This window comes from Rhinatrema bivittatum, chromosome 7, assembly GCF_901001135.1.
Source record: "Rhinatrema bivittatum chromosome 7, aRhiBiv1.1, whole genome shotgun sequence".
Classification (NCBI taxonomy): Eukaryota; Metazoa; Chordata; class Amphibia; order Gymnophiona; family Rhinatrematidae; genus Rhinatrema; species Rhinatrema bivittatum.
In genome coordinates, this window is record NC_042621.1 from 264,889,784 (window position 1) to 264,903,209 (window position 13,426).

Below are 13,426 nucleotides of genomic sequence, written 5' to 3' on the forward strand. Positions count from 1 at the left end.
CGGTCTGATGGCATCCACACTGGAAGTAGTGCCATGGGTGCGAGCTCACATGAGACTCCTACAGTGCTCACTCCTATCGCGATGGAATCCACTGTCTCAGAACTACGCCATCCATTGCTCCTGGGCAGGGTCCGGGACCCAGTTATGGTGGTGGCTGCAGGGCAGCCACCTGAACCAGGGGGCAAGGCTATCCTCACCAACCTGGACCCTGCTCACCACAGACGCCAACCTACGTAGATGGGGAGCACACTGCGAGGAGCTAACCGCCCAAGGGCAGTGGAACACAGAAGAGTCAGGATGGAACATCAACTGCCTAGAAGCGCGGGCGGACAGACTAGCCTGCCTGCGATTCGCTCACAGACTTCGAGACAAGGCAGTCAGAGTAATGTCGGACAATGCCACGACAGTGGCCTACATCAACCATCAGGGGGGAACCAGAAGCCAACAGGTGTCTCTGGAAATCGACCCTCTAATGTCGTGGGCGGAAGTAAACCTCCAGGAGATCTCAGCCGTCCACATCGCCGGGAAAGACAACATCACGGCAGACTACCTCAGCAGAGAAAGTCTAGATCCAGGAGAATGGAAGCTGTCGCCTGCAGCATTCCAAATGATAGTGAACTGGTGGGGGACACCAGACATGGACTTTCAGGCAAACCGGTCCAACGCCCAAGTACCCAGGTACTTCAGCCGCAGGCGGGAACCTCAGTCCCAGGGGATCAATGCCCTGGTACAGACCTGGCCACAGGGGACCCTATTATACGCCTTCCCGCCGTGGCCCCTATTGGGTGCAATCATCCACAAGATACAGCTACACAGGGGACTAATTCTTCTAGTGGCCCCGGACTGGCCAAGAAGACCATGGTGCGCAGACATGAGAAGACTACTAGCAGGGACCCCCCTGCCACTACCTCCACACAGACCTGCTGCAACAAGGCCCGATCCTCCACGAGGATCCAACTCAATTCTTTCTTACAGCCTGGCCATTGAGAGGGCTCGCCTGAGAAAGAGCGGATACTCGGGGGCTGTAATCAACACACTACTCTGAGCACGCAAGTTCTGCACATCTTTAACGTACATAAGGATTTGGCGAGTATTTGAAGCCTGGTGCGAAGACCACAACATCAATCCTCACTCAATTAAAGTTCCTGTGATCCTGGAATTCTTGTAGAACGGGCTACAGAAGGGTCTATCTCTCAACTCCATCAAGGTACAGGTAGCCGCATTGTCATGCTACGGCTCCAAGAGCGAGGGCGACAGCATAGCGTCTCACCCGGACATTTCATGCTTCCTGAAAGGATTCAAACACATCTGCCCACTACTAAAGTGGCTGGTACCTCTTTGGAATCTCAACCTGGTCTTGGATTTCCTAGCAGGAGCCTCCTTCAGGCCCCTACGAAGTCTGTCCCTCCGCCTGTTAACTTTAAAGAAAGCATTCCTGCTGGCGGTTTGTTCAGCACACTGCATTTCGGAACTACAAGCACTGTCCTGTCGAGAGCCGTTCCTCAGACTCACCCCAGGAACCATCCAACTACGCATGGTCCCTTCGTTTCTTCCCAAAGTGGTGTCACACTTCCATCTTAACAAAAAAAACCCAAAAACATCTCACTACCATCGCCGGATGAGTTGAAGAATTCAGAAAAGGCTCGTAGTCTACGCCACCTCAGCATCGGCAGACTTCTATCCAGATACCTGGAAATGTTGGAACCGATATGAAAAACGGACCACATATTTGTCCTTCACAGCGGGAAGAGACAAGGAGAAGCAGCCTTGCGGGCAACCATAGCCCGCTGGATCAAGGAAGTCATCAAGGCGGCCTACGTAGAAACAGGCAAGCCTCCGCCTTTACAGGACAAGGCCCATTCTACTAGAGCCCAGGCAGTGTCCTGGGCAGAAACCAGAATGCTGTCACCCACCGAGATTTGCTGGGTGGCGACATGGTCCTCCATCCATCCATCCACCTTCTCCAGATTCTACCACCTGGATGTCCAGGCTCGGGAGGACATGGCATTTGAAAGGGCAGTACTAAGTGGGTCAAGGGCAGCCTCCCACCCGGTTTGGGAGTAGCTTTTATACATCCCATTGGTCCTGAGTCCATCTGCTGCATGCTAGGAAATGGAGAAATTACTTACCTGATAATTTTGTTTTCCTTAGTGTAGACAGATGGACTCAGCATCCCACCCTTAACTGCCGTTACACATGAAATTTTGAATGATTCAAAGGTAAGCCATATTTTCATTCACCTAGGACACCCACCCTACCGGGTGTGAATGCTTTCCGGTTGAGTATACTGGCGGTCTCCAGCTATAACCAATTCAACCACATCAAGTTATAAAGTTATTCAAGTTAATCCAATTAGTCACACATATATCCACAATGCTTTTCGAGGAGAATACTGAAGAGCTGCACTTCCTGCAGGGGTATATGTACTAGGGGCTGACGTCAGATTGAAATCTGATCCGTCTCCAACTGCTATCAGGAGTACACTACACCCATTGGTCCTGAGTCCATCTGCTACACTAAGGAAAACGAAATTATCAGGTAAGTAATTTCTCCAATTTTCCTAAAGGACTGCTTTTGTAAAGTTCAGGACCTGAGCACCTGCGAGTTATTGTTCATTCTGAGCACTGCTGTGGTAAAGAGGCATTCCTGAGACATGCAATGCATTTAAACTCATTACAACGAGTATTTTTATACCAGTCCAATTTTCAGTCAATTTTCAAAGAGCAACTATCCAATTGGTTTCAAATGGCCTTAGGAATTCCTCTCTTTAATCTGAGTAAACGTGTGTGTTCTGTGAAAGTGTACACATGTATTTGTAGCTTCTACTTGGTGTGCACATTGTACCCTAGCTAGAGCAGGAGAGGAGGAATTTAAAAGCCTAACTGGATAGTTACTCAGTTAGATTCTTTGAAAAACATTCTCTGTGAGGTCCATATTCAGACACAGTATGGATAGCAAAGTTAGCCAGATAAGTTTATCTGGCTAACTTTGGAGGTATATTCAATCATGCAGCCACACTGTTGAATATAGCTGGCTAACTTTAGGACAGGTCTTTGGCCTAACCAGACTTAACCAGCTAAGTTATCTGGCTGACTTAACTTCTGCCTGTTATACCCACAGAATGCCTCTAACTTGGTTAAATTCTAGTCGGCTAGCTTATTAGATGGCTACAATTTAGCTGGGTAAGTGCCCAAATATTAATTTAGCTGGCTAACTTCTTAGTTACAGGCCAATACAGTACAGTTACAGGCCGATGGAGCGCACTGTTAGCCTGCTCTTAGACGCGCGTTTTCCCTTACCCCTTATTCAGTAAGGGGAGGAAAACGCGCGTCCAACCCGCGGCACCTAATAGCGCCCTCAACATGCAAATGCATCCTTATTAGATATGCGCACGGGATACAGAAAGTAAAATGTGCAGCCAAGCCGCACATTTTACTTTCAGAAATTAGCGCCGACCCAAAGGTCGGCGCTAATTTCTTCCGGCGCCGGGAAAGGGCACAGAAAAGCAGTAAAACTGCTTTTCTGTGCATCCTCCGACTTAATATCATGGCGATATTAAGTCGGAGGTCCCAAAAAGTAAAAAAAAATAAATTTGAATTTGGCCCGCGGGTGTCGGGCCGAAAACCAGACGCTCAATTTTGCCGGCATCACCTAATTTAAATACAGAATCGTGCGCACCAGCAAAGGGCCGGTGCGCAAGCCGGGAGAGCGGGCGTTCGTCCTAATACTGAGAATGACACTACATGGCCCTTGAACATTTACGTGTCCAGTGGAGACTTGCATTTTGTGATCTCTGTGTTTTAAGAGAGATGGCTGTGACCGTTAGGTTAACAGCCGAAGGCAGTGTGCAGAAGTCTATAACATCTCTTCTCTTTGTTTCCCTATCTGTGTAGATGAGCTGGTGGGAAGCCTGACTATTGTGGTAAAGGATCAGGAAGTTTTACAGCACGTTTCTAGTCACATGGCACACATTGCCAGGACTCTCTGGTCCAAGCCACCCATCCGAGGAGGCTACATCATTGCTGCCCTTTTCCAGGATACTGACACAGCTGCTGCCTGGTGGGATGCAGTCTTGGCTTTGTATAATGTTTACTACTTGTATGCTTTCAGAAAATCATTACTGGGATGGGTGTGAAGGGGAACAACGAGAGAACTGATCAAATTTGCAGGCGACACAAAATTATTCAGAGTAGTTAAGTCACAAGCAGATTGTGATAAATTGCAGGAGGACCTTGTGACACTGGAAGATTGGGCATCCAAATGGCAGATGAAATTTAATATGGATGCATATAGGGAAAAATAACCCTTGCTGTAGTTACATGATGTTAGGTTCCATATTAGCAGCTACCACCCAGGAAAAAGATCTGGTCGTCATAGTTGATATTACATTTGAAATTGTTGGCTCAGTGTGCTCTGGTGGTCCAAAAAGCAATAGGAATTATTAGGAAGGGAATGGCAAATAAAACGGAGGATGTCCTAATGCTTCTGTATCGCTCCACGGTGAGCCCGCACCTTGAGTACTGTGTATAATTCTGGTCACCTCATCACAAAAAAGATGTAGTTGCACTGTAGAAAGTACAGAGAAGAGCAACCAAAATGATAAAGGAGATAGAACAGCTCCCCTATGAGGAAAGGCTAAGGAAGTTAGGGCTGTTCAGCTTGGAGAAGAGACGGCTGAGGGGGGATATGATAGAGGTGTTTAAAATCATGAAAGGACTTGAACAGATAAATGTGAATCAGTTATTTACTTTTTTGGATAATAGAAGGACTAGGGGGCACTCCTTGAAATTAGCAAGTAGCACATTTAAAACAAATTGAAGAAAATTCTTTCATTCAACGCACAGAAAAACTCTGGAATTCGTTGCCAAGGGATGTGGTTAAGGCAATTAGTGTAGCTGGATTTAAAAAAAGGTCTGGATAAGTTCCTGGAGGAGAAGTCCATAAACTGCTTTTAATCAATAGGGAATATCTACTGCTTGTTGCCAGCATTACTAACATGGGATCTATTTTTAATGTTTGGGTACTTGCCAGGTACTGGTCGCTGTTGGGGACAGGATACTGGTCTTGATGGACTCTTGGTCTGACTCAGTTTGGCATTTCTTATGTTCTGATATGACAAAGACACCCCCCCCCCCCCCAGAAAACCTTAAAGACCGGATTCCGCTGTCTAGCCCAGTCCACCTTAAGAGACACCCAGGAGCGAGAGCCAAGACAGAGGGTGGTTCCCTCTGGAGAAAGGAGGAGGAAACGCCAGTCGTCATGCTAAGACACTATGAGTTCCATATTCAGCATCACTTATCTGGATAAGTTTTGGCTAAGTAGCGGTGGTGGCATATTTGCCTGGGATAAGTAGCTGCCACATTGTCAGATAATTATTTATCCTGCTAAATAGGCAGGGAGGGGGCTTAACTGGGAAGAGCTGAGATAGCTGGATAAGTTATCTGACTAACTCTGATATTCAGAGGTCTCTTGCTCTCTGGTAGAGTCTGCTGTTTTGTTCCTGTTTATGGTTAAGGGGGGAGTTTCCAAAGGGAAGGAGGGGGAGGACAGGATGGTTGTATGGGAAGAGGGTAGGGGGATGTTGGGAGGGATTTTTTGAAAAGGAGTGGGTTCAGGGGGTTGCTATCAGGGGAGATGATGATGATGATGGTACTCTGCAATCTTTGATATGTATTTAAATGTGTTAATTGCAGAAACTGGAGCAAGCGGACCAGATCTAGGTTGGGTGATCCAGCCCCTAAGTTTGATTATTCATATCTCTTTCATTTCTCTCTGTTTAAATCTGACCTGATGATTCATTCAGATATCAGGTGCATTATCACAAACGTGTCAGGTATCGGATCAGTAACTGAGATATAAAATCTTGCATGCACTACAAACAAATAAAACTCATATTGCTATGCTTCAGGAAACTCATCTGGATGAGGTTGAAAATCTAAATTTATGGAGACAGTGGGTGGGTGAAGAATTCTCCTCACAGTTAAGCACTAGGGAAGCAAGTATGACCAGTCTTACAGGTAACATGGTGCCTTATAATGCTTCCAAAGTAGTGGAAGACCCTGAGGGGAGATTCTTATTAGTGGCTGGGACTTTATATGCATAGTCTTTTCTGATATGTAATGTGCATGCCCTTAATGTTTATGACCATACATTTTTCAATAAAATTATACATCTTCTGGCAGGTTATACACGAGGCCCTTTACTAATGGGAGGGCACTTTAATTGTATTCATGACTTGGCTATGGACAGATCCTCTCCATCGTCTTTCCAGGGATCTCTTAAAACTAAGGCTATATCATATCTATGTAATAGTTTGAACCTAGTAGATGTATGGAGCGCCCTCCATCCAGTCGAGAGCATATAATTCACACTTCATATGAATCACCTACTCCTGAAAGGGACAAATTCACTAGAGTTGTCAAATCTGAAATAGGCTAGTTTGAAATCTCTGACCATTCATCAGTGTGGTTGGATATGAGGGTTTCAGACCTCTGGGAGCCCATTGGTATTGAAGATTTCCTAAAAATCTGTATAATGACCAAGGGTTTAAAGATTATTTAATACATAGATGGGATGAGTTTTCTAACTCTAATAAGAGGCATTGAAATTCTTCTATCTTTTTTTGGGAAATGGTCACAGTTGTGCTATGAGAGAACATTATTTCTTACATTACTGTGAAGAAGATATTCTCAAATGAGTTATCTATTTTTTAATTATTTTTATATTCCAACTATATTTATAGCTTTCATGCTAAGCAGATTACAAACAGTCCAAAGTACAATATTAAGATTAGAATGGCAGTTGACTGCAGCTAATAAAGTGCAAGAATTGAGATTACTCCTAATAATGATTAATTTGTGGCTGCTCAGATGGCTCTTAATACATTATTTATTTATTTATTTACAGGTCCTTTATCTTGCAAAATCTGAAGTTCTCTGGTGGATGACAATAGGGTACATATACAGTAAACTGTAATGCACAGATACAGTACTACAATAGTGCTAGACTTTAAAAGTGTTTAAAATCAAATTAAAAACAAACATACGTAACATACCAATTCTTCTTTCAAAAGGTATTATATGTTAAGTATGCCCAGTGTCATGGATGGGAGCCCTTGGGTTGTGGCGTGGTTGACGCAGCCTAACAGGCGCATCTGCTAGGCCCATGTCGACAGCTGGTGGACTCCATCTCTCTGGGACTGGAGCTGGAGCTTCACATATACCAGCCCCATTCCCCACAGGTTGAACCCTTGGGTTCCAGGGGCCAGCAGGGCTTAGGTAAAAGTCCCATAAGGAACAGTCTGATGAAGTCCAGTCGCAGGCAGTGTCAGGGCTGGGGGCGAGCAAGGGTACCTCACCAAAGAATTTTAGAAAAGAAATTAAGACCATTCTTTTTAAGTTGGCATATTAAGTTTATCTTTTAAGTTGGCTCATTTTAAGTTAACTTTTTTCCTTTTAATTCTGGAATGTATTTTATTTGTTTTATTACTGAATTATATTATTTATTTATTTATTGGTTTTATTTGATTTCACTTTTGCTGTGTGCTGCTTTAGTTTTGTTTTTACAATCATTTAATGTATGTTTTATTTTACTTTATGATTATATATGTAAAGATGTTTATCGCCTAGGCCTTTTGTGTTAGGCGATCCAGAAGTTCAAATAATTGTAAATGTACCTGGACTCAGGCCTAGATCAGGGCAGGCACTAAAAAGACAGGTCAAAGTCCAAGCCAAAGTCGGGGCAGGCAGCGAGTAAACAGTTTCCGGGTCAGGGCAGGTGGCAATCCAAAAGAGTAGTCAGTTTCCATAGCAGAGGTCAGAACCAGGAATCAGGACAAGACAAGGCAAGTCAAGAAACTAAGGACCAAGACAAAGCAGGGTAGGCAGGGCAAAATGGGAAGAAGACAACGAAGCAGGCAGGACAACAAGGCAAAACACAGAAAGGTAGCAAAAATGCACTGCAGTGTACAAGAAATAGTTACTGAGGCATTGGGCTGGAGCGTGGCTGAGGTTTAAATATCCAGCCATATTGATGTTATCAGAGGAGCGCTGGCCGGGCTTTCCCACTGCAGGATATAAAAACGCAGGACGAATGCGCACTTAGGGGGAGGTGCGGCAAGAACAACCCAGTATATGATGGCAGTGTCACTACTATGAAGAGATCCTGGTGGCATCCTGTGCTTCGAATAGGTGCATCTGGTTGCAGGGCCTTCCCACAGCCAGCCGAAATGTTACACCTACTTATCTCCGACCACCAAATACTTGCTCAAAGAAAAATGCCTTTGCTTGTTTCCTGAAAGCTAAATAGCATTGAATTGACCTGATTTCATCTGGTAAATTGCTCCAAATTGATGGCCCTGCAACAAAAAATGTCCTCTCTGATTTCATGTAGCCATACTTACTTAATCGATGGCACATCTAATAAGTTGTGGTCTGCTGATCTTAAAGTTCTACCTGGCTTATAAATTTTAATCAATGAAGAGATCGATATTCAAAATCCTTTTAGATGGATAACTTAAAAAGTGTCTATCTAAATGGCAAAACCTACATATTCAGCCATTTATCAGTTGTCTAGCTTGAATTTAGCCCTATAAGTGGTGGTGGGGGGGGGGGGGATTCCAGGAAGGAGCATCATTAGCCGATAAGTTATCCGGGTAACGCCTCTATTCAACATTAGCCAGATAACTTATCCAACTAACTCTTATAGGGCCACAGACCTGTCCTAAAGAGAGTTTGATAAACTTTAAGATAGCCATATATATAGAAACATAGAAATGACAGCAGAAAAAGACCAAATGGTCCATCCAGTCTGCCCAGCAAGCTCACAGACCACCAAGTTCAGGGCCCTTGTTAGTAACTGATTCAAATTTCCTGCCACCCCCTGCCGTTGATGCAGAGAGTAATGTTGGAGTTGCATCAAAGGTGAATCATAAGGCTTAATGGTTAAGGGTAGTAACCACTGCATCAAACAAGTTATCCCAGTGTTTGTTTACCCAGACTGCACAGATCAATGCCTTGTTGGATGTTGTCTGAATGTAAATCCTCTTTTCACATTTCCCCCTGCTGTTGAAGCAGAGAGCAATGCTGTAGATGCATTCAAAGTGAAGTATCAGGCTTAATTGGTTTAGGGTAGTAACCACCGCAATAAGCAAGCTACCCCCATGCTTATTTATTTACCCAAACTGTGTGGTTCAGTCCTTGTTGGTTGTTGTCTGAATGCAAATCCTCTTTTCCACATTTCCCCTTGCCGTTGAAGCATAGAGCAATGTTGGAGTTGCATTAATCATGTGAAGGCTTATTGCGTAAGGTAGTAATCAGGAGGTAGTAGCCACCATTCCAGCAAGCCACCCCCATGGCTCTTTTCTTCATTCCCATCCTCATCTTCATTAACTCAGGCATCTCTAACTCTACACAACCGGTCTGCGAACCAGTACCCTGGTCAGACCACGCCTTAATCTCGACCACCATCTCGCTGACACAAAGAAACAACAAGCCCCTCAACAACAATTCACTTACAGGAAATCATGCACCTCAGATGACCTCCATAATCACCTAGTATTAGAACTCCCCCTCATAGACATCTCCACTCCAAATTCAGCCCTTCATTCATGGCAAAATATAACAAAAGCGGCAGCAAACAAACTCTGTCCTCTGACAACTAAAAAATTCAAACACAACCATCCTAAAAGACAACCATGGTTTAATGAAGAACTTCAAAATCTAAAACTCTCCCTCAGACGGAATGAAAGCAAATGGCGCAAAGCACCTACAGTGTCCTCCCTCTCTGCCTATAAACTTGCCCTCCACCGCTACAAAAGTACCATGTTAAAAACAAAAAGAGACTTCTACGCATTTAAGATCCATCACATGATTTTTGACGCTAAAGCCCTGTTCGCCTACGTCTCCAACTTAACTCAAATCCAAGGAACGGATATACCGATTAACAAAGCCCAAGAAAAAGCAGAGGAGCTGGCCCTCTTCTTCAGCAACAAAATCACTAACCTTCTAATAAAGCTGAAGCCCAATACCTCTTCTCCTCACAATACTTATCTACACCCCAACATAAACATCTCTCTCAACTCGTTTGAACCTATCACAACTTCAGAGATCCTAAGAGTACTGAAAAAAAGGAAACCCTCATCTCACCCTTGTGACCATATCCCGTCCAAACTACTTCTTCTCATTCCAGACACCATCTCCAAAGCCATGGCAGACATCATCAACTGCTCCTTATCCAAAGGAATCTATCCAGACGACCTTAAAATGGCTTCCATTAAACCGCTCCTGAAAAAACCAAACCTAGATCCGGAAGACCCCACCAACTTTCGCCCAATCTCCAACCTCCCTTTCATTGCCAAGGTCATGGAAAAACTAGTTAACACTAGATTATCAGACTACCTTGAGGATCACAAAATTCTCTTCCCCTCTCAATATGGCTTTAGGAAAACATTAAGCACAGAATCACTTCTTATTTCCTTGACAGATTACCTCATCATGGGCCTTGACAAAGGCCAGGCCTATTTATTGATTCTCTTGGACCTCTCAGCCGCCTTTGACACGGTCAACCATGCAATACTCCTTAACCAACTATCAAACATCGGCATAGCTGGCACAGCATTGGCCTGGTTTAATACATTCTTGAAAAACAGAGGCTACAAGGTCAAAATACACAACAAAGAATCCAAGAGCCACCCTTCACCACTAGGAGTCCCGCAAGGATCATCCCTCTCACCTACTCTCTTTAACATCTACCTTCTCCCTCTCTGCCAATTACTAACCAACCTGAACCTAAAATACTATCTTTACGCTGACGATGTCCAGATTGTGATCCCCATCAAAGAATCCATCAAAAAAACCCTAGATCTATGGGAAACTTGCCTTAGAGAAATTAACTCCCTCCTCTCCAGCCTGAATTTAATCCTAAATTCCTCAAAAATGGAACTCCTTCTCATATCCACAGAGAACAGCTACATCCCCACAAACCTTTCAGCAAATCTACAAACAGCCCAAGTGAGAGATCTGGGAGCGATCATTGATAATCGGCTAATCCTAAAAGCGTTTATAAACCAAACCACCAAGGACTGCTTTTATAAACTGCACGTCCTAAAAAGAATAAAACCACTGTTCCACAACCATGACTACAGGGCAATCTTACAAGCAATAATCTTCTCCAAGTTAGACTATTGCAATGCTTTATTATTAGGTCTCCCATCATTGCATACCAAACCTCTTCAGATGGTGCAAAACATGGCAGCCAGAATACTTACAAATACAAGGAGAAGAGATCACATCTCCCCGATCCTCAAAGACCTTCACTGGCTGCCGATTCATTATAGAATATTATACAAGTCCATCACCACAATATACAAAGCTATACAACAAATCTCTCCGCTCAACCTTCAAATCCCTTTCAAAAAACACACATCCTCCAGACCTATAAGAGAGTACTATAAGGAATCTCTTCAGGTACCTCATTCCAAAACCTCCCTTCATATAACCTTCAGAGACAGGGCTTTCTCCACAGCAGGACCTCCTCTCTGGAACTCCATCCCACCAGAGCTACGGCAGGAACCTTGCCTCCCAACTTTCAGGAAAAGACTCAAAACGTGGCTATTCAAAAAAGCCTTCCCAGACTCGGATTAAACCTTAACTCACCTCCAACCATCTTCCAATAACTACCCATATGCAGAAAACCAACACTTCCTATCTCTACCCTCACATAATAAATCCTACTATTAGTTCAAATGGACAATTCCTAGCAATTACCACAATCTCCTGTTAATGTACCTCATCAAATCTTTGTAAATGTACCTTGTCAAAGTTAGATTAATATATTATGTTAATTTTTTCATATCACTTCTCTGCTCCAAGTTGTACTTATCCCTGTTTTATTTAACTGTAATTGTTTTTTGGTTCAACACATGTAATTTACTTTGTTCTCTATACCTTTCGTCACTCCCCTATTTATTGTAAACTGGCATGATGTGACACTCTCACGAATGCCGGTATAGAAAAAACTAAAATAAATAAATAAATATATATATGTAAATTATATTGTATATGTAATTAGCTACCCATGGGCCAGTATGGAGAAAAATCCCCCGGGCCACTATTTTCCCACAATCCGCCCCTGAATATTTCAGATTGCATATAGGAACCGGTACTCGCCTCGAGGGCTCATGTTCCTGAATACACTGAAGATTCTCTACTGCCTGGAAGCCATTACAGATACAGACAATTGTGAGTTACCATCGTGTTCTCAGAGCTTTCCCTGGAATCAGGTACTCGCTCCTCGAGGGCCTAACTCTTTCCAGCTATTGAGCCTTCTTAAGAATCTATGTGAGTGTGTCATCTACTACTGGCTATATATACAGCATACCCTGTCTACTCACTATCTATAGTCTCTCTACAGCTCAGCAACCCTGGGATCATAGTTCCAGTATCTGAGGGACTTCAGCCCTGCTGGGCATATCAGTTCACTACTGCCACCTCTGGTGGTTCTACTAACCTGTCTAATAAATGAACTATCTGTGTCTGTCTCCATACCCAAGCCTAGCCGTGGTCCCTCTCAGGATATCCTCCTGGGGGCGCTGTCATCTGCCATCGGCCCAAGGATTCACCTATTTACAATAGAGTGCTCACTCCTCCCACTTCAGGAGCTGAGCACAACAAACTGCTAACTCTCATCTGCTTGTGTTGTGAATGTTTTAGTGTGCCCTTTGGCCTCAGCCCGACCCCAGGCGAACCCAGGACCGGCCCGAGGGTTGACAGCGTATTCCAGCGTGGCTGGTGGGCTGACCCTCTGCCAGGCCTGCAGGCTCCCAAGGCCAACATCCGAGGATGTTGGAAGTTGAATGGTCCTCCGACCATTCCGAGCCCTTTCGGACCTGCTGCGAACAGCATGGAGCAGCAGGCCTGGCCTGAGGTAGCGGGCAGTCGAGGACCTTGACACGAAGACAGGACAATGGTAGATATAGTTCAGGTACTGGAACCAGACAGGAGCTGCAGTAAGATTCAGGTACAGGAACTGCAGCAGGACTCGGGAATGAAGACATCAGGAACTGTAGCAAGACTCAGGTACGAAGACATCACAGAAGACACTTGGGCGGAAGGACAGTTGCACAGTCTCTCAGGGCCCCCTACTCAGCCCACCCGCGGGACTGAGTCGCGGACCACCCTGTCCCACTACGCGCCCTACACAGCCCGGAGGCTGGTCGCGGACCACGAGGAGAGTGGTACATGTGCAGGGAAGGACCAGGCGAGGACATACTCCGATGTCGGAACCAATGGCATCCGAAGCTTCAACGGCTGGCAGGAACAGAAGCTCAAGAGCGCAGGGACAAATCCCACCTGCAGGCCAGTCCATGGCACAGCAGGCCAGAAGGCTCAGGAGCACAGACGAAAACGCAGGGAAGAACATCCGGGAA

General features: G+C 44.7%; 1 protein-coding gene across 2 annotated transcripts in view; it reads left to right on the plus strand.

The window, feature by feature from the left end:
* The window catches only part of LOC115095886 (aspartate aminotransferase, cytoplasmic-like), a 99,150-nt gene that overhangs the window by 67,331 nt on the left and 18,393 nt on the right, over positions 1 to 13,426 (plus strand). For both annotated transcript variants that reach the window (XM_029610181.1, XM_029610182.1), the window contains one exon: positions 3,894 to 4,059. In XM_029610181.1, coding sequence (XP_029466041.1) covers positions 3,894 to 4,059 — 166 coding nt within the window. The remainder of the gene's footprint in view (positions 1 to 3,893; positions 4,060 to 13,426) is intronic.